General features: G+C 38.9%; 1 protein-coding gene across 4 annotated transcripts in view; it reads right to left on the reverse strand.

The window, feature by feature from the left end:
* MACROD2 (mono-ADP ribosylhydrolase 2) overlaps window positions 1-22,657 on the reverse strand; it is an 850,734-nt gene that overhangs the window by 280,909 nt on the left and 547,168 nt on the right. For all 4 annotated transcript variants that reach the window (XM_053972443.1, XM_053972442.1, XM_053972441.1 and 1 more), the window contains exon 7: window positions 1,769-1,799. In XM_053972443.1, the coding sequence (XP_053828418.1) occupies window positions 1,769-1,799 (31 nt within the window). The remainder of the gene's footprint in view (window positions 1-1,768; window positions 1,800-22,657) is intronic.

Here is a 22,657-nt window from a genome sequence, read left to right on the forward strand (position 1 = left end):
CCCCAAAAAGCAGCCTCAGAAAACCAGAGCATTTTAGCACAAACACATTTTAATCTATTTCCAACAGGGAAAACAGCAAACAATTACAGAAAAAGCATCTGCTGCAGTGTATAATGCTTTAGCAATGCTACAGCTACCTTCAAGAAAAGCATTGAAAACTTCACAGGAACTCACAATTCCTACCAGAGATCCTTTCCAGCTTTCTCTGCTGGCTTCAGGGAACCATATTTCTCACCTGCTGAGACTTTTCTATTAACTAGGCCAATTCTAAAAAATAGTCAACTATTATTACAGCATATCTTGCTTGATTTTCTAAAACAAATGTATCAAACAAAAACAAATGTAAAAGTATATCAAACAGAAATGTATCTATGTAAAAGATCAAGATTTAAGCCAATGAATCAAGGACTAAAATGCAAAGCTTGCCATCAAGTTCAAAAGGGGGACCAAAACTGAGAACTGAGGCAAAGCTTTATTTGAAACCAGATTTCTATTCAACCAGTTCTAGTGCTTATGGAAATGGCATCTGCATGTTCTGCAACAATGGAAATGCAGTTCAAGTAGAAGGGAATACAGCACCCAAATTGAACTAGATTTTACCTTCTGAAGCCTATTTCAGATTTACAATAATCAAAAAACTTTTAATGAGAGGTCCTTAAAATAGTAGGAACAAGCCTAAATATTTCTCCCCTCCTGAATCTGAATTAGTCTGAATCTAATTAGTCAAAGCTCAAATTACCTTATCTAACAATTACTGTATGTTATGACTTATGTCACACTACATCATTATATGATGATGGCTTTTTTTAAAATTTTTTGCTGTTTAGCAAAAAATTGTTGAATAGTTTGGGTTGGAAGAAACCTTAAAGATCATCTGGTTCAAATCCCCCTTGGGACATGTTCCACTAGATGAAGTTGCTTAAATTTCCATCCTACTTGGCCTTCAACAGTTCAAGGCATGGAGCATTCTCATGTTTCTTTAAAACATCCTTATTTTAAAAACTTTAAATCATACAAGTAATCAAACCTACAATCATATATTGGATCTAAAAGAAAAAAAATCAGCATAGGTTATTGTTTAAGGAAAAAATCCCTTTGTAGTTTGTATGTTTTCTCAAATTTCTCAATTTTTAAAAAATATTGAACTTGTTTTTTTCTTTCTTCAAATACCACGCTTGCTTCTTTCACAATGCCAGCCAAAAGCCAGTTAACTGTTAGTGATGGATTACCTTATGATTACGACAAAGCAAGAGACTTACAATAACCATTTCCTTCCAGTTCCTTCAGGCCATGTAAATTTGCATGTAAATTAATAAACTAAACTGGTGGAAGCAAAACTCAAGGGAACGAAGATAATTTCCTGTTACTCCAGCAAGCTGGCCTGGCTTTTTTTATTTTTTTTGGCCAGTCTTGGCCATCATGGCATCTTTCTTTCCCTCTGGATGGAAAATTTTGCCAGACCCCTATTTTTCCCTTGTTGAAATAACAGCAGCGTGTTTAAGAGTTACTGCAGAAGTGCAGTCACAGTTTCAGGTCTTGGCTCACAGGCTCTAAGGGTTATGCTCAGGGCTGCACAACAGTATCCCACTTCCCAGCACACCAGCATCCAGTCCCAGCCAAAGGCTTTGGGTCTCTGTTATTTAACACAGTATAAATATATTGGTGAACAAAATGACTGATGAAACATCTGATATGAAATATCACTGTTTGGAATACCAATAATAGGGAAAAATGAGTAAGAATAAGTGACATCAAAGGTGTGTCTTACCATAAATTCCAGTAGAAATACAGGGAAAGGCCTGTAAAACATATGAAAGGAAAAAAAAAGATCAGTGGGATTTCTGTTTACCATACTTTTTATCAAAACCAAGAGTGTTTTTAAATGCCTGTTTTTCAACACCCAGAGATAATATGTTACAGCATTCATGGATACAGCAGTCAAATCACAGGCATTCTCTTGTCATTATATGAAACATATTCCATATGTTTTCCTTGCTGCCACATTAATAAAACTGTATTCTTTTTCACATCTTGAGCTACAAGCAACATTTGAACACAGACTCATTCTTAAAACTGCCTTTTGAACTAAAATTTGATGCTATGAGCTAAAAGTGAACACCATAAGCTACTACAGTAGCAAAGCACAAAGTCATATCATCTGGGTAGAGTTAGACAATGTTTCTTCATCAGTAAAATAAGCTTGGCCAGCTTAGACTATGTTATGCCTCTTTGCCATGCCCTCATTCACTAAAATCTCCTTTTTTGATTCAGTTCTTAACCACCTCAGTTCTTTCGGATGTGGTTTATGGTGTGACCCAACACAGCTGTACTGCTACAAGCCAAAGGTTTGCAAACTGGTGCAGGGGGAGGAACTGGAAGATGCTGGTGAAAAGAAAGAGTACATTTTTGGGGCAGCTTGGACACCAAAGAATATACATCATGCAACAAGAAATATTACAGACACTGTGCCAGGAAGAACAATAATTAACATTCCTGCTAGCTGTATGTGTTGTCTTGAGATTTGCATTGCTATGAGCCAGAGTCAGTTTTCCACCAGGAAAAAACAAAGCTGACGTTTCACGAGAGAGGCAATTTTCTTCGTGTTCAGCTGATACGTGATATCTCCTTTGCCTCCCACCTCTGGACTGACAGCAGACACAGCTCAAAGGTATGAGAGCACCTGGGACCAAAATCTCAAATATCCACCCTGAGGCTCCCTCCAGATCCCCCAGCAATGAGTCATCATACAAAAGAAAGAAATTCTTCTTTACTTAATCACACAGGAAAACATTATTCAAAGCTAATGCTTGCTTTATATTTAACCAGGGAATTAATTAGGGAATGGTGATTAAGAAAGGAGAGGTCTAATGGAAAGAATACATCCTCCCCTCCCCTCCCCTCTGAAAATACTTAACTAAAATAAAGTGGAGAAGAATTATAGTCTCATTCCTTCTCATAGCCACTACCACTTACATCCTGAAAAGTACTTAGCTTTGTAGTTTGTACCCAATAAATCACAAGAATCAGCTCTTTAAAGAAATGAAGAATAGAGTAGAAAAAAGAAAAAACAACCACCACATGGTTAGAGAGCTCAGGCTGAAGTGGCAACAGATACTTCAACAATCAGAGAGAAGCATTTTGTTCAGTTTAGAAAAAGATCTTAAAATTCACCACTGTTGCAGTTTCCACATGTTAAGAGATAATTGCTCCAAACAAGTGTTTTGTTTTCTATTCTTTGCAGATTTTGAATAACAGCATGAGACTTAGACACTCATTTGCCTCAGAAAAGGAGTAACAGAGTACTCATGATTCCTTCTCCTACTGGCCCCACAACCAGGTAAGTGGAAACAGTCCTGCAGCACCTCCAGAACTCCATCAATCCCGTGGCTCCTTGGGCAACACCCCACATGGTGCCTATGGGACACAGCTCCACTACTAACTTCAGGTCCCCACATGTGTGGCAAAGCCACCCACCTGGGGGACCTTGGGCTGGAATGGCTCTGCAGCCCTCTGGCAGCAAACAGCAGCAGCTCCCAAAGGGCATCGGGCTCCGAGCAAGATCACAGATCCTTAAGGTTCTAAAAGACCTCGAAGATCACTGAGTCCAAACCTTAAATGAATCTACTTAAAGCCATGACAGGGACCTTGAAGGGGTCTACAAGACTGGCTGCTGCACTGTGAGACAGGCTCAGCACATTGCCAACATCTGGCACCACAGCTGTGTATTGGGGTGCTAGACCCAAGCACCTGAGGGCTCCAGGGGAACAAGCTTCCTTCTCATCTTTGCTCGGAGAGAGAAGATGAGAACTGCATTTTCAGCTCTACATGGCAGCCATTTGTCAAACTTGTTCATCTCCATTCACAGAATAACGTGCTCTGAGGCTGCTCAGCAAGCTCTGGCTGGCAATTTGTGTGTTCTCTGTGTTTCTGAGCACTTTAAAAATTATTGTGTAGGTACAATCACTACCTTGCTTTCAGTTTCTGTCATGAAGCTGGAACAGATCTGGAATGGAGTTACAAGACTGTATAAAATCCCATCAAGTTCCTTTGGAATATGGGTCTGTGCCATAACTCAGATGAGTTCTGCCCTCTCCCTCATTCAGAGATGATCACAGCACATAACCAGCAGATGTAATTTTGTAAAATGTGACAGTGCTTTTATTCACTCAAGAAAGACCCATGCCTGAGATCACATATCAACCGTGTTTCCTCTTGGCTCCTAGGGAGACAATTTAGTCTAGATGCCAGGTTGAAATTACTGGCAGAGCAGTAATGGGGAATTCACAGCATGGATATCAACATACTACAACATTTGGCTTATGGACAAAAGATGTTAAGGTTTCTAACCTTTTCTGTGCCTAATTAATAACAACTTAATTATGTATCTGATTTCAATTTAAAAAATCCTTTTCACAGTAGGTAACATTCATTCTTATTTCCACAATAATAACATTTCTCATCTTAATTTGTTGCTGGTAACCACTATTTATTTACGAAGTTTTAATTACTTTGCTACCAAAATAACATATTTGCTTTATCTGGGGACTAAGAAATGCTACCCTGATAGCACTCAAAACAGACACAACTCTGAAGTTAAACATAAGTAATAAAGGCAGGAGCTTCCTACTACTACTGTGCTTTTGCAATCATCTAGAGAAAGAGGCCAAATTAAATCAGGTCTGTGAATACTGTAAGACTGAAATTGATTTAATTCCTGTAGGAGAGAATGTGGGCGCTCAGCCTCTGGTTCTTTTTAATCCAATGAGTCTTTACCAGGGCTACAGCAGCAGTGCTAATTAGGATGAAATGTAATGCAGCTTTATGAGGAACATTTACAACAGTCACCATGTTGAGGCCAAGTTGGACTCTAAGACAATTCAGTAAGAAGCACCTGGGTATTTAAATACTTAAGGGCTTATCTACATCAAGGGGTTCTGGTTCACACTGAGCTGCAGTGTATTAACAGTTATACATTAGATGAATACAATTACTAAGTCTACATGACCAGATGCCTCCTACTGCAGCCACAGCTCCTAATTGCTTACACAGAGCAAGGACTTTCTTCAAATTAAGTGCTCAGCATTCTGAACTGGTCTCCCAGTGTCATTTCTGCCATAATCAAGCCATATGCTAGGTAAGTAAGCACTTTTCTTCCAGCACATAACACAGCAGACAAAAATAATATCAAACACAAACCCTTCTCTGATTTTACTGCATCACCTTATGAAGAGGATTAATTCTCCTGTTTGAGAGCCATTCCTTCATGCACCTTGCATTACTGATATTCTTGTTCATCAGCCTAAGCTTCTAAAAAGTTTGTGCACCTTGGATGCTTTCCAAAATAACATGCTCTACGAAAACACTGAACTTCAAAAACACAATAAAACTATAAAATTCAGGGACTATTGTACATCTTTTGCTGCGCAAACTATTCACAAGGTACCTATACACATATTTAAGATCAGTAACATCAAACACTCAAGTCAAGTTTTGCTGCTGTTACTAGAACAAACTTATAAATGGAATCATTTTATAAACTACTAACTATAATGCTATCCTTTTGCCTTTTAAAAATCCTTCTACTACTATCTGGAAGAAAAATAAATTAAAATCTTATGCTATTTTCCAGCCTCTCTCCTGAAATTATTTCTCTTTAGTCATAATTCTGAACCATAATTTAGCAAACAACAGATTTTGGAAGCAACTATCATTCAAAGAAAATTCTCAATTCATAAATAGAGAATTCCAACATAATTCCCTATCCTGAAAGTAAAGTGGAAAAAAAAGAAAAAGGAATAATTGAATATGACAATATTTAAGCTCTGTTTTCATTACAGACAATACTAGCACATTTATTATGTCTTTAAAGAACAAAAAAGGCAATTATCACCTGAAAAATAACCAATGTCTTGAACACAGCATGTCACGTGCAAGCCTTTAGGCACTTGTACAAGCTCCCTCATTCACACACTGGAAGGTTCTCTTCATAACAGTCAGACACTGGGCACCCAAGTGCCAAAAACGTTAGAGGGATTTTTTTTGGTGGAAACATAAGCATTCAGCTATTTCACAAGCCTAAAAGTTTACATATCAGCTATGGGGAGGTTCTCAAAGGCTGCTGACAGCTCACAAAGTGCCGGTCAAGAAACTACAGCTGAAACTTGGATTCAGACCCAACGTGAAATATCCTTTCTCTACTGTGGTTTAAGACTCTTCCAAAGAACAACAAGTTTAGAAAATGATATGCAGCAATAATCAAATTTAAGATAAAAATCCAGCAGCTGTGTGGCAAAACAGTGTGTGGTGAACCTGTCACAAAGCTACTGACAACTGATTGAAAGACTGCTATACAGTTAAAACAACTTGAACAAGTGCATAGAGAAATTCAACACAACCCAGAAAACAAACATCTGCCAGGTTTCCAGAGGACCTCCACAAGTTTCCCCTCCATGCTGGTCCCACTACTTCAGGAATTTACCACAAAGGTTGAGTCTTCTTTTTTTGTTTACACAAGAGAGCAGTTACTGAGAGAAGCCACTTGAGAGGTTAAAATGGCAAAAAGAGTATCTTTAAAATTTCCTGTTAACCAAACTAAATAGATCAGGTGGCTGCAGGGGAGGATCATCCTTTGGTGACCTGTTCGCTGTGTGACAATATTCTTATTGTTAAATTATGTGTCTCAGTTCACACAATGAATGACAATTTTTGTTTTTTACTGAAGTAATCAAAAACTTCAACCAAATGACATTCATTCAACAATGAGTGGGGTGAAAAAATACTGAGGAATGTCTACTAAGAATTACAAATTCCTTTTAGCATCTGTGTATTCTAATTTACGTGAATTTAAGATAGTCTTTTGAAGACACTGAAACTAGATGCTACAATGACCTACACAAGACAGTAGAGCATTGTAATATGGAATTAAATTAAGATGGTTCACTACTTGAGGAATCTCACTATTTTTTTTTTTAATTTTTCAAATTCAGAGTCTTTCAATAATTAAAATAATAGTTCAATTAACTGCTGGGATAAAGACCTGGACTGAAATTGAATAAATGAATTTGATTTCTCCACATACAAACTCGGTTGTGGGGTGAAGTTTGCCTATTTTTTCTCTAAACTATTTGAATGTTTGTAGTTAAAGTGAAAAACTTATGGAGTTTTCAAATTAACAGTTTGGCATATATTTTAAAAATCATCATGCATTTATATTTAGAAACACTGAGACATGAAACCTGACTGCTCAAAGCAGGGCCACCTAAAGCTGGTCACCCAGGACCAGTAAAGGCTGGAATATCTCCAAAGATGGAGACCTTACAATGTCTGTGGGCAACCTCTTCTGCTGTTTCACCAACCAGACAGTAAGTCAGTCAATTCTTGTGTTTAAACACGGGCCCTCCCAGCTCTCTGCTGTCTGAAGACTCCCCAGGGTGCTTTGTTCCCCGTCACCCGAGTCACTAATGAAGATCTTTAATAGCATTGGCCCCGCGGTCAGCCCCTGGGGTACATGACTAGTGACCAGCTGGACCTTGTGCCACTGACCATCAGCCTGTAAATCCCAGCAGCTCAGCTAGTTTATAGCCCACCTTTTGCACAGTAAAAAAAAAAAAAAAAAAAAAAAAAAAAAAAAAAAAAAGAAATAATTGGGCTTAGAAGACAGCATTTGCCTAGGATGCTTAGAAGCCATTTGAGTTGAAATACCAGTTAAATACCAGTTAAAGCAGCAAAAATGCAGATGATAAGGAAAGAATAAAATATCAAATGCAAATTTAGAACAGATTTATTTATTTTTTTCTTTCTATACCATCCTGTGCCAAAGCAGGCTTGAAATGAATGACAAACTGATTTTGAACCACATCTGTGATGTGCTTTCAGCCTCAGTAGAGAACAGTTATGAGTTTCCTTCATGCTGAAGAGCAAGAAATTACAAATCCTTCTTCCTTGTTCAAGAACAGAAAGTAACATTCAACTACGTGCCACATATTACATCAGCCTCATGGTGATACAGAGCACAGAGCAGTTTCTAGGTTTGCCTCTAGAGTCTCTGAACTCTCAGTGTCTAATTACTTTGAGAAGAAGAGCTTGAAGATGCAAATTTCTTTACAAGAACAATGCAGATACAGTCCTGATCACTTTTTTTTTTTTTTTTAATGAAGATTATGGACTATTTTCCGAAGACTAATAATACTGTCTAATCATATTAACTTAAAAACACCTATTTTCTAAGGGATTCCATTCCTTCAGCCCCACAGGGCACCTGCACAGCAGGTTTTGGGCATGTCTTCCCTACTGGCATATTTCTACTCACAAGATCCTGTACTATCCACAGACCTCATCTTACCTGTATATTGCTAAGAGGAAAGCTGGGATCCAGTTTCATCTCTGCTTGCCCATTTCCAGGCTGGACTTCTGGCCTGAGGTTTTCTCTACAGTTAATAAAGAGGGTAATTTGACCTGTTTTAGCAGGTCAAATGAATGGCTCTCATGGGGAACTGTTGACTAGAGAGCGAAGCTAAATTTAGGTGAAACAGATCCTTCCCTCAGAACAGGAAATTGTATGTACTCGCCAGAAAGATTCAGGAACTCTGTCTCTCTCTTCTGAGTCCTCACCACAGGAATATTATTCCATTGATTCAATTTAAAATTACTTTTAATGAAAAATGTTGAGCCATATTTCTCCAGCTTCATGAGACAAGCAGGGACTTCCAAGGCCAGCAAATCCCCTCTGTTTCTCCAAAGAGTCAATTAAGAATTACATATAACCCTCAGTTTTGTGCATTGGTTTCATGTCCAGGAGCACAGGTCCTGTGAGAATCAGATGTGCTAGACTCAGTGCAGGCTCCAGGTAGCCTGGGGAGATTTCCATCCCAGGAAATGCCAATGCTGAGCTGTACATGGTGCTCAGAAGACACAGGCATTACAAGCCTGTCCCAAGCCCACCCAGGTTGGTAGGAGAGGACACACCTAATGCCGCATCAGCATTTCCAGCATCCACATCATTACTTGCTAGCAACTTCTTAGTGAGCTCAATTTTAGCGTCTAGGTCCCTCATGCAAGTCAATTTGTGCCATATCTACAGATCAATAGTAGCTTTACATTTATAATATTTACAAATGAAAAGAAAAAGGAATAAGAATCCACAAGACTATATATTGATATAAAAGCTTTAGAAAGGAGACACTCAGCAACAAAAGTATTTACTGACAACGGTGACAATTACTTCATCCTTAAGACTAGGTTAGCCTGTTCTTACTGCTTCATCTAAACCAACATACTCAAGGAAATACCACTGCACCTTTACTGTGGTTCGATTCAGATCTGAGCCAACCTTGCAAGAAAAAGTTATTAAATGATATTAACATAGTAGTGAGATCATACTCTGACAAACAAGAATAATGAGGTAAATTAAGGGGAGATGGATATTGAGGCTTTCCTCTAAATGTCCTTAATTTTGAAGGTTTTAGACATACTGGCTTCTGAAACTCACTGTAATTTTAGTTTTTTTATTATTTGTGATATTTATAGCTTCCATTTATATAAAGTAATATGTAATTTTAATGCAGGTCTAATAGTTTCAACTGCCATTGACACAGATTGTAAAATGAAAAAGGGAGAATACCTTGTTGAGTGAGATGCTATTTTATATCATTCCTGCCACCCCAACCACTGCAATACAGTGGGTTAATGCCATATTTGGATTCCAATCTTGTCAACACATCAAAGATCCTCCCAGGTGAAGAGGAGCAGGGCTGTGCAATTGATCTCCCCTAACCTGTAACGTCTGTGTCACTATGGTCCAGGGTGAGTGACTGCAATGCATGTTTCTTTTTGAGAGAGGTAAGAGAGATGCCTTGAAGAAGTACACGATGATGAAAGGTATGAGACAGGCACAGACCTTGGAAAATGTCAAGGGAGATCACAGTCAAAACTGCCTTCTTTATCTGGAGTAAATAACAGCAGTTGTGGATTATGCGACTGTAATTCTGTGGAGGAGCTCTGGTGACATAAATCACAGTAAAGACAACTTGAGACTCTTTTTAAAGACCAAGGAGGTTATTCATATTTTTAGCTTACATTCCCCTGTCCCCAGGCACAATCCCTACAGGTATTTCTATGGCAATTGTGAGTCCCCTCAGTGTACTGTTTTTACCCTCCCTATTTATTATCCGCTGTCACCCCCACACTATCGTTTTTTCCTTTCCATCCTTCTGCACACTCCTCCCCGATCACGGATTGCCGCCATCTGCCCTGTTCCAAATTCACTGCTTCCATTATCACTTCCCTTGCAGCTGGGGCACATCTGCTCTCAGATCCACTTTACAACTTTTCCTGGGGCTTTGCCTTGCTCTCAGCATTGCTGGAATGCCTGTGCAAGGAAAGCAGCAGCTACAGGAATCTCGTCACCATCTGAGGCTTGATTCAGAGCCATTGCAGGCAGCAAGAAACCCTCAGCTTCAATTGCAATCCAAATCCTATTACCACTGGTTTTTCCAACTGCTGTTGAATGACACTGATAAACAAGTTAAACTGTACCAGTATTACCAAAAAAAAGGTCAGCAACTCTGGATACCTCATTTCTGGCACACTGGGTTTGGTTCAGAAAACAGAAGACAGCACACTCACTGCTTGAAAGAAGGTTCTGGAAAAATTAGTGGCAATGTCTTCAACAGGGCACTCAGAAAATGAGGAGTCCTGAATAGAGGCCAATCCAGGTTTGCAGGTTCTGGCACATTTCCTCATTCTGAGTAACCCTAACAGTGTTTCTTACCAAGTTGAATGAATCTGCATAACACTTTCCTTGGCATCAGTAAATGTGTCAAGATTTGTCGCAATAAAACTTCAATGTCAATGCAAAAAAGGCCGTCACACATATGGGAAAAGCAGAAAGAAAAAAACCCCAAAATCTGAAAAAATATGTCAATTTTCTCTAAATTCCTTCAGCTTTCATTCTCTTATAGATATATACTCCTCCTCTCGAGAGGTTTTGCTGCAAAAAATACAAGGTTAACAATTTAAAATGGAACTGTGACTTTAATTTTCTATGTCCTCCTGTTTAATATAATGATCTAGACAGGTTTTTTTAAATTGAATTCAAGTAACATAATGACTTGTTAAATTCTTCCTGCTTTCAAATATTCTGTATGGAAATAACTGGTAACTATATTTTTAAAATGGCAAAAACAGCAGAAGTGAACACCAGGCATAAAGATTTTTCTCTCTTTTTAAATACATATTTCCCGAATGAAGAAAACTGCACAGAGCAATCAAAATGAAACACAGAAATATAGCTATCACTTTGATTTCCCTTTATTTTCTGGTTGAGTTACCCCCAGATGCCTTTTTCACTAAAAAGAAAAAAAAAAAAAAAAAAAAAAAAAAAAAAGGCATATTGGAATCTTTGTGCTGTTGCTTTCCATTTTTTTTTTTTAAGGAAAGACAGACATGAAAAGGTCTAAACCAAGGACACATTATTATTCAAGAAACATTATAAGGAATAACCACTTGCATTACTCATATTTATCATTCATGCAAACTATTTAGCATGAGAGACAAAAGCAGATTATATATATATATATCTACAGTTATGTGTTTGTCAAAAGGTACTAGCTCTGGAGAACAAATATAACACACAGAAAAGGGGAAAAACCAACAAAAAAACAGCCAATACCAAAAATCCCAAAGGAGGGAGGAAAATGAAGGAAATTAAGAACTTTTACCTCAGGATACTAAAGGTTTAGCATGGTAAGATGGCTTTAGTTTCTTGTTTTCAAATACCTTGAAGAGAATTAAGAATTAACTGAAAGGTTCCGTGTCATGGTAAAGACTGTATAAAAGCAAAGGGGGAAATGTTGGTAGAGTACTAAAGCCCCAGTTCTTTTTGCTGTCTTTTCTACAAGCACCCATTGATTTCAGTGAGTGTTCTTCACATGTAGTGACTCCACAATGAGCCTCTAATTGCTTCTTTTCAGACTGATTTGAAGGCATTAACATGCATAAATTTCCATTTGTGCTCACGGGATTTGTATGGCCAACACTACTTGCTATTCTTCCAGAGTCTGCTCCCCTGGTTCTTCTACTTTTAAGGTCTACTCCAACAGAATGCTTCTGTCTTGCATTAAAATACAGTTATGAAATTCATAACTAAACAGTACTTTAAACCATATTGTTTAATCTATGACTTTTCCTCTGACAAGTGTGAAAACGTGTGCAATATGACAGAAGGTTTGCTATAGTAATTGCATGTTGTGATTGAATGAGAGAGTAACAACCACGGAAATAACTGTCTTGCTGAAATTACTGCAGAAGGTAAGTTGCTCCTGTACAGTTTTAACTCATGCACCATCTGTTTCCACAGTCCTTTAAATGTTCCTTCATCTAGTTAAGGGATTTGATTGTTGTTCCTATGGGCATTGCCACATTTTCTCTGACCTTTTGCACATTGTACCTTGGAAAGTGTACAAATCTCTCCATCCTTTTCTGCCTTCCTCCCCTCAAACCCTACTCACTGGGATTCATTTATCCACTGCCCACATCTGCCAGACCTCCCACTCATGTTTTCTAAGCTCTTCCCACATTGGCTAGCAAAGAAGAGATTACATATGGGCAAAATGCGTAGGTCCCTTTGTGTATCCAGTAGATGGAGACACAGTGTTTATTTCCCTAAAAGTTGACATTATTAAACATCAGTTCAAGAATCAAGCAATATTCAAAAATTATTATTATAGTCAAGAATTACCTAGTTGTGAAAACAGAAATATATCAAAATAATAATCACATTATAGAGTTGAATTACAATGCTAAATCATATGCAATATAGCACTAAGTAACACTGCATTAAGCTTAACAGATTATCAAGACTAATTCTATATTAAAAAAAACAAACAGCTGAAGTTAAAATGAAAATGAACAACAAACAATATCTCTTCATCTAAAGCATTGTCCCCTTTACACATCAGCAAAGCTCTACAAGGAAAGAGCCAATACAACAAAACTGTTATTGTAACACAGCACACAGTGACAATAGGTTATAGCAGTAATGTAGTTACAGCCACCTTGTAGTTACAACAACTGAGGTTCCTTCAGCTCAAACATCCAGGTGAATAAAAAAAAAAAATAGGGGATATCAGATGAAACCAATGTGTTGCAAATTAAAAATGAATAAAAGGAGATTCTTCTTCACATAAAACAGTGGATGCCACAGAAATGAGAGAAGCTTATGGGAGTTGAAAATCAATAATAGGAATTCACCTAAGAAAAAAGCCAATGAGCAATTTAAAGCATGGAGATAAAAGCTGTGGAGCAAAAAGTCCCGAAGTGATGAAAAAACAGGGCTAGGGAAGTGTTCTGACAACTGCCATTAAATGCTTACCCCATCCCTTCACTCCCCACTGAGCATCAGCTTTCAGCCAAAGCAAAGGCAGGGCACTAAGACACTTTGCATCTGGGCTGACCCAGCATGGCCCTTCATACATTCCTCAGCAAACTTTCTGCATAACTATCGAGAAAATTATGAACAAACTGGCAAAAGGTGCAGTTTTGGGGAGTTGTTGTAATCTAAAATCTCTGTGAAAACAAAGAATTGCATAAGAACAGCAATTGCCAAAATAGCAAATGACCACAAGCCTCCTCTGTCCTGACCAAGAGAGGGTTTTGGAGAGCAAGACTTCCATCCCATTTGCTTCTGCAGATGTCCTTTTGAGCAAAGGACATCTTTGTATGTAAAGATGTAAAGCTAATGGGGGAGTTTATTGCACGATGCGCTCTTGCTTCTATTTGGCACAAACAATAAATGTGCATCACACTAGCCAATGCTAATCATAAAAGGGACTACAGACCCTCTTTATCCTTGCTGGATTTGCTGCAGCCACCAGGCAGCGTTCTCACTTCCCTTGTGAAGCCACTCTCCCTCTGGTCTCCTTCATTTCTTTCCAGTGTGCTGCTGTAGGAGGCTTTAGGAAATACTTCAACACTGCACAATGAACAGCTCTCTGAATCCAAAACATAAAACATTATATTGCCTTATCTTTATGACAAAAGAAGATGTGTTTTATGCTCATCTTTCATAAACATATTGAACACAACAATGTTAGTAATATTTAAAATATTTGACAAAACTCTACTTCTGCTATATCTCACATTTTTGGTGACTCACTGCTCCATCTGAGAGCAGCATTCTCATTATAGAGCCCCCTAAGAAACATACCATCCCCAGCAACATCTTAAGAGTTGAGCATTTGATTTGCCTGTGCAGACAGAACTGTTTTCAAGAAGTCATCCGAAATCACTTTTAGATAATTTCTCCCCAAGGAGTTACAACTAATTAAGAGTGCATGCACGGGTTAGTCATTTACATGATTCCATTGTGGATTCTGCAATTTTTATCTAAATTCTTTGAAGTTTATATATAATGTCAGTCATTCTAAATCATCAGTAAATTACAATCCTCTATACTGCACTGCTGGAAAGACTGTTAAATATATGGAGCAAAACGGGTCCTGACACCACTCCCCGTAATACTGCTGTTAACCTCTTCCATTGAGAGAACAGCTCATTTGCTCATTTCTCATTTGCTAATTGATTTTTAATCCATAACTTCCAAAGGCTATCGATTTCTCCATCCCATGAATCTTTTTTGAATAAACAATGCTGCTTATTTTCTCAAGAATACCCAGCAAGGAGCTAGGCTGCCACTGCAGCACAAGCCTTCATGGTTTAGTCGGTGCCAGAAAAAAAAGTAGGAGACTCTCTCTAGAGTGTCCAGACAAGACAGTCAAGACTTTCATCCTTAGCTCAGTTCAGGGGACACACACTGCCCAGGACAGATGGATAGAACTGGTTAAAAATAGCAATTCTAAGCGCAAGTAGAAGCAAACAGAAGGCAGGAAGGCCAATACATGTGACTTTTCAGCCAAGTCTTGAGCTGTTTTAATAATAAACCAGGGAAATAGCTTGAACATTCTATGTTATTGAGCAGTGGACCCTGACCTTTCTCAGTCCATACACCACAAGCAACGTCAGCCCTTGCCTTCCCTGGCATATGGAGCACTCTGACAGCAACTCTGGCTTCAGCTCACTGAGCGAGCTGTGGCCACAGGACAAAGAGCACTGCTAAAGGTTTTGGTTTTCCTTCTTTAGAGGAAATTATTTTATTTTACAGACGTTGTGACAGTAAGCTCTCCTCATAAAAACAGTGGCAAGTTGACTAATGATAAATTAAAATACTGTAGTTTCAGCTGTACATGGAATATATTTGACTTGGCTGATAGTACTACAAGTGTAGCACAATGCTGTCTCATTTCTCTCCTTCAAAGTATTTCTTCAAACCTAGTGTCTAAAAAACTTGACACATTTTAAGTTGTTTCACTTTATCAAATCCTAACAGCTAACACTACCTCTTCAGTGGGGTCCTGGTCCTTAAACAGCCACCTTAAATACACCAGCAATATAAAAGCATAAGCTATAAATGATTTGGTCTCTTCACCTGCTGGGATCAGTACAACCCACAAATCCTTTATGAGCTAGAAATCAGAAAATTAAAATACACAGATTAAGCTACACCAACTTTAATGCACTTCAGGATTTTGGCTACCACTACACCTATAATTAATATTGGCACTAATGTGTTTTACCATATTAGTACCAGTATGGCCATAAGTCTAGCATTATGGTATGGAATAAAAAGTGGCCAATCCTATAATGTGACTCAGAGAAAATCTGCATGGGATCTGGCAAAAATTGTAGTCCTTTCTCCTCAAGACCTGGGAGTTTCCAGAGGATATGGCTATGCCATCACTCAGGACAGTGAAGGACACCTGCAATGGATTTCCATCTACAGGAAAGCCTTGTCTAAGAACTGGAAGGAAAACTGTGTGATGGTGGAGGATGGAAGGGGAAAGGCAATGAGGGTATGAGTTTTACTCTAAGAGCACCTGTAAGATCAAAGCGTTTCAGAGAGCACTTGCCTGTAGTTGCAGACACTGCAAATCACAAATTTATCTGTATAAGGATTTTAAAGCAGAAACTCCAAGAACATACAAGTAGCAAACCCACTTCATTAAATACTAACGCTTCCTTCTCACAAAACAACTTTTCTCACTACATGTAGCTGTGTGATAAGAGCAAGGGGGAGAAAAGAAACATAAATATGAGGGTGGTAAGGCCCTGGCAAAGGTTGCCCAGAGAAGCTGTGGATGCCCCATCCCTGGAAGTGTTCAAGGCCAGACTCGACAGGGCTTGGAGCAACGTGGTCTATTGTAAGGTGTCCTTGCCCACAGCAGGGGGCTTGGAACAAGATGATTTTTGAGGTCTTTTTGAACCCAAACCAATTCTGTAATTCTGTGATTTTCCTGATTGTTTTACTTTAATTCTCAGGAAGTGAAGAATACTTTTTCTCAGTATTATTTCTAATTTCTAAATGCATTTTAACAATGGAGTAATTCAAGTTATAGTGCAATATCATTGTTTTTCCATTGCATAATAATTCACTTCATAAAGGGCTGGAGGGTCCATTCTTTTGTGTTTTATGCCAAAAAAATTACATTTTCCTATGTTGTTCCTAATTTTTAGATACAAAAGGAAACTAGTAAATAAATAAATTTTACTGAAAAAAAAAAAAAAGAGAGAGAAAACCAACAAACTGTTAGGCAATACTCCTTGCCACAACCTAGATTCTACGTTTCACAGTGAAATCCACACTGTCTTAATGCTGAGTCTAGGCTAATAATTATTATGAGATACAGCATAAATTGATCAAGCTTTGTGATCAGAAATTAGAACAAGGCAACTCTTTGCCTTTAAAAAAATGAAAACAACGACAACAACAACCAGTTATTGTACTAGTCAGGAAAGGAAAGTACCCATATGTGATAGAGACTGGCAGTACATTTTACACAGTCTGTGCTCAGTCTAGTGCTGAAAGGCAATACAGCACTCAGAGGGGGACCCCACATCCTTCTACAATGGAACAGGCTGTAGGATTAGCAACAAAATGCCTGGAGATGTAGTAGGATGGCATTCCCAATATTTGCCTCTGCTGATATTGAGTCTGCTCTGTTGAAGCCTCGTGTTCAAGTTTTGCAATATTGGCTTTTGTGTAGTAGAAAGAGTGATCTCCTCAAATAAAAAACAATAGGACAATATTGTTCTCTGTAATTGTCCCTGTTGTGGGGGTGAAGCCAATCCTGTCACAGAATGGACTGTCAATGGCTGCATCTAATGTGGTCTACTCCCTTTCTGATATCACTGAAACCTTTTACTGGATCTCCCTTTTTGTCAATACCTTTCTTTCACATAAATATGATTTTCAGTTTTCATTAGTATGTTCAGTTCTCTCCCAATAGAGCAAAATTGAGGAGGAAACAAAGGTGGATTATTCATACTATGTGAACATCAGCTTAATGTAAGCTTTGTTCTACGTTTAATCAAAATTTAAGGCAGCTAATGATTTATTAAAACATCACAATAAAAAGAACAAACTGGGCAATTGGAAACCCTACAGAAAGAGCACACAGAAGCCATCACCTGAAATACTTCCAGCAGAGGTATCTCAGACATCACTTATCTTGTTTCAACTCAGATACATAAAAATCTGAATCTGACCCATACTTTAGTCTTTGGATAGGTCATTATCTCTCTCATTTCAAGAAAACCATATTCCTGATGCTACCAGAACTGCAGCAATAGGCTTAGTTGAACCTACTCTAATCAAGGAGCCATATTTCTGGTGAGATACTTCTCCATATTGAATGAGTGGGGGGAAATGCCAACGTTTCTCTGCTGGTCTTGGCTGGGATAGAGTTAATTTTCTTCTTAGGAGTGGGACTGTGCTTTGGATTTGTTCTGGAAACCGTGTTGATAACACAGGGATATTTTAGTTATTGCTGGGCAGTGCTTACACAGAGCCAAGGCCTTTTGTGCTCCTCACCCACCTCACCCTGTCGCACTGCGACACGAAATAACTCACGCATGCACACTAAGATCAAAAGAGCAAAAGGAAGCATGTTTTATTTCTGACCTCACAATATATAGAATTCTAGAAGTAACAGTGGATTGGAGGAAGAAATTGCTACCTCTCCAACCACATTGGTCAAACCAACAGTCCATCAATTCTCTCTTACAAAGAAGAATACAAAACAACTATTATTTACATGACAGTGCGTGAGAAACTCCACTAGAAATATGTAAACATTAGAAGGCATAGAAAACTTTTAAAAGAACTTTAAAACTTTTAAAAGAACAGGGCAACACCACCCCACCAGCAAGAAGGCTGGGGAGTGCACAAGGAGTTGGGAGGGGACACAGCCAGGACAGCTGACCCCAGCTGCCCAAAGGGATATTCCAGACTACATGACAGCATGCTCGGCCTATAAAGCTGTGGGAAGAAGAAGGATGGAGGGGACATTGGGAGTGATGATGTTTGGCTTTCCAAGTGACCATTATGTGCAATGGGGCCTTGCTTTCCTGGGAATGGCTGAACACCTGCCTGCCCAGAGGAAGCCATGAATAAATGACTTGTTTTGATTTGCTTTGTGTGCACAGCTTTTGATTTTCCTGTTAGACTGGGCTTATCTCAACCCAGGAGTTTTTTCACTGTACTCTACTGATTCTTTCCCCCAACCCACTAGTGAGGGAGTGGCTCTGCGGGTCTTAGTTGCTGGGTGATGACTTTCAAGGACTGAAATATTACAAATATGCCACTCAAATGAACCCATCTGCAGCATACCACAGTAAAAGATTTTATTGGCCCTGTAAAACCTGTGAGCCCTAGGAAGGCTGCTGCATATTGACTAAGGCAATTTCTCCATCAAGGAATTATTTACATATAAACAGGCTTTGCTATAAAAGCATGCCATGACATTAAAGATGAGGGAGAAGTGGGAGAAACAAGTGTTGTCAAGACCACTTCCAAACAAAAGTGTTTTCGAACTTCCCAAGGTATTTCCTTTGACAAACAAAACAATTTTTATTCAGCCATCTCTATCTCCTGTACATTTCTAGAAGGATATGCTCTCTGAGCTACCTATTACATCATTTAGTTCCTGGGATCTACTGTAATAATACTCTGTATACAAAAAGAGGTCTAAAAGTGTTTTTTAGGGCTGCCAATGTATCCAAAAGTGACAAAACTCTAGAATTAAGATTGTTTCACAGTTCTTCATGTATTTACTCTGCATTGAATATATTTTTTTTCAGTTTCATGCATTTCTTTCTGCTGAACCCTAACTCGTTCCGTTTATAAAAACACAATTCATGTTATTTGCATGAGCTAGGTAGTTCTAAGCATCTTCTGAAGGGAGTGTCTCAAGCTTCCTGGGCCTTCCCCACTCTCCCAAGTATTCCTACAGTCACAAAACACACTCCAGAAAAGGTTTTGTGAACATGTGGATACATCAGTGGCATAAAGTTTACTGTGATTCAGATGGGCTCATGACTGTGTTTCTCATGAAGGAGACATAACCCCATATACAAAGTTTTTGTTGGCTTTGAGCTGGCTGTATTATAGAGGACAAATTTTAATCTAGAAAAAAATTAGTGAGGTGCAGATATGTAACACCTAATATGATAAGGTTTTAGAAATTGAACCAGTGTAATGATTTTATGCCAGACCAGTACTGTTTAGCACGTGGCTGTAGCAGCCTTTCTGCAGCATTAAGAGACCTGGAACAGATTTACTGTTATCATCAAACCACAGTTGAAAATGAAAAAGCTTCATTTCCTAGTGTATTCACAAAAAAAAAGTGAAATGAAAAATAATGTGAAATGAAAAAAAATCAGTATCAGAGTTGGAAATGCAGCTGCCTGATGCATCGGGGATGTTTTGTCTGCTTGTTTTTTTTTTTTTTTTACTAGAAATTTGCAGCTGGGGCAAAAATCTGGGCATTTCTTTTGATTGCTGATGAACTCCCCTTATACTCAGCTTTTTTAAGCTAGATCAGCAGAAGAAATTCTGCAAACAGCCCACACTCTTCCCTGAGTTTTCATGATCTAGAACGCAAGCCTGTAGCTCATCACACGACTGCACTGCTCCATCGCTGGTGCAGACAACTCCTGCTCCCAGCAGCGACGAAATGGAATCTGAGCTTGTGCATCAACAGTAGCAGTGCAGAGGAAACAGGCTTCTTGCCAAACCCCATGTTTTATTTTCAGACTGACAGTGTGATTACTGACCCAGCACCATGTGGGGATATGTGTCCCACAGACTGAGATGCTCAGGCAGCCTTCAAAGCACAGAAACACTGCTCTCAGCCCTGCTAAACATCCCTCATACAACTGCCTCCCAACAGCAGACGGTTTTCCCATTTTCAACTATTGAAATAAATGATTTCTTTACAATTTCAACATGTTGACTTCAAAACTATAGTCAAAAGAACTTAACATTAAGAGCAAACATGAATTCATGAGGTACAAGTAGCTCAGGAACAAAAAACACAGGAAACAAGTCACTCCTGAATTTCTGCTAAAAGCAATAGTTTTTCTGTAACAATTGAACAAGAATTTCAGTTCCATACACACACTTGCTTTACTCACATTACTGCCTCAAGGATTTCTTTTCCAGAGGTGTGAAGTCTCACTTTGAGATGTCCCACTGCATCTTAAGCAGCAGCCTCAGCAACATGGACTGGAATTCTGCTATTTCTGGTGACTTCAATCATCAGCAAACTAGTTGATCAGATACATCTTCCACAGGGTCTGCAAAGCTCTATAATTTTCCTGGGGTTTTTTAGTAGTAAAATGGTGTCCATCAGCTGCTCATTAATAAACACTGGCCACATTATCTGCCTTCCTATAATAACAGTGCAATACAAGCAACCCTCACAGTGAGAAATGCTTTTGCACAGACAATGTCTGGTTAACAGAGCATCAAAGAAAACATTCAGCCACTTAAAAAAAACAAATCAAACCAACCGAAAAACCCCAAACAAACAAAAGGAAAAAATCTTTTCACCTTAGCAGAATACAGAGGCAAGAAACTTTAGAATTAATTTACATTTTGGTACACCCTAAATTCAAAATTAACTTGCTTTTGTTACCCTGATCTTTATTAAATATTCCATTTTCCCTCTCGAAGTGATGACATCTTACTGTAAATCAACCTTTGGTTGGAGACAAATAAAACCAGAAGTCATCCTACTGGGATCTAATTACCCCAGCTGGATTATGTTTTATCAAACAGATGCTTGCAGATTTTCTCCTTTGCTGTTTCTTTCTGTAAAAGACCTCTAATATCTTTTTGGAAGTTTCCCACACTAGCTGCACTTTGCTAATCAAACTTCGTGCAGAAATAGCCTTGTGCGTTCCACCTGTAAGAGTTTTCTGAATTTATATATTTTAGAAATATATAAAAGCTCTCTGAGCAGCTTATCTAGTCAGTCCTTTCTCTCTGCAGTCTGCCCTCATAGCAAAGCTCAAGGCTGGGGCTTCATAGAGTCATTTGCATGATGTAATAAATTACCAACATCAATCAGGTACATCATTAACATAATCATGTTAGCTTACAAAAAAACTCCACGCATTAAAAACCTGTTTCCCTAACAAAGCAGAAACACAGAGCCTCAGGCAGCTCCTCAGCTCAGCAGCCCCTTGCCTGTGGAGTCATCCAAGGCTGGAAGGTTGAGCTGGTGACTGGCTCTTACCCCAGAGCGCGTGCCCTAGGGAAGTAGCCAGAGTCATGGGCCAAGGATTAAAAGGTGACACAGCAACAGAGCACAAGGACTTCTGCTGGAGAGATGACTATCAGAAGTTTTAATAGTCAACCCCAATGCTGCTCTGAGAAACCAAAACGTCCCACCTGCCTATTTCTAATTTTGGTCATATCCACAAGTTGGGTTTTTTTCCCAGCTCTCCTCACTAAGTACATCCAAGTTACCACCAGTACATCGCCTCTTGCCTTTGCCATTGGCATTTCATTCATTTTAGCAACACAGAGTAAATACCAGGTTTCAGGAAAATGTCTCTGCAGGTTGAAGCTTACCTGCAAAATCTCTTTTGTCTCTCTGGTTCTGAAGCCTCATGCTATAAAGCTTTCCCTCTCCCTCTCTACCCTAGAAGGCATTAAGCAATTCTTCCAGACATTTCTGGATCCTGTCTGCAAGACTGAATATCACCAGTGCTGCAGAGACACCAAACTCCAGTTATTCCTCCTCCTCCTCCTCACAGAGGCTGTGGCCAGGTAAAAGACCAGTTAGGGAGCTTTCTTCTAATAGATGTGTTCTTCAGTTTGAGATGTGGGATCAGTACATGGTCACATCATGGCCAGCACTGCCCTTGCAGGGAACACGTACACCACAGCTAGTTGATACACCAAAGCTGAAGCTGATGTGCTGCTGACTGGTCCACAGCAAAAAAACAGAACATCCCAGTAAAAATAAGCTGAGAAAAAGTTGGCAAAATGATTATTTATCTCCCACTGTTCTCTTGTCTTTGAGTTTGGCCAGGTTGGGCTGCCTAAGGCTTGAGAGTACTGCATTTTCCTCACCTGATCTATTATTCATGAGTTCAACTATAAAGACAGGCATAAAGATCACTAAGCTTATATCAGCAGCTGAAGTTTACAGGCTTTATATCCATCAACACCCCCCAGCTTCAGCCATTAAAGCAAAATACCTCAGAAAAACTAACAATGAACAGGGTAAAATGGGAATAGCTTCAAAATGTTGAC

Source organism: Vidua macroura, chromosome 3, assembly GCF_024509145.1.
Source record: "Vidua macroura isolate BioBank_ID:100142 chromosome 3, ASM2450914v1, whole genome shotgun sequence".
NCBI lineage: Eukaryota > Metazoa > Chordata > Aves > Passeriformes > Viduidae > Vidua > Vidua macroura.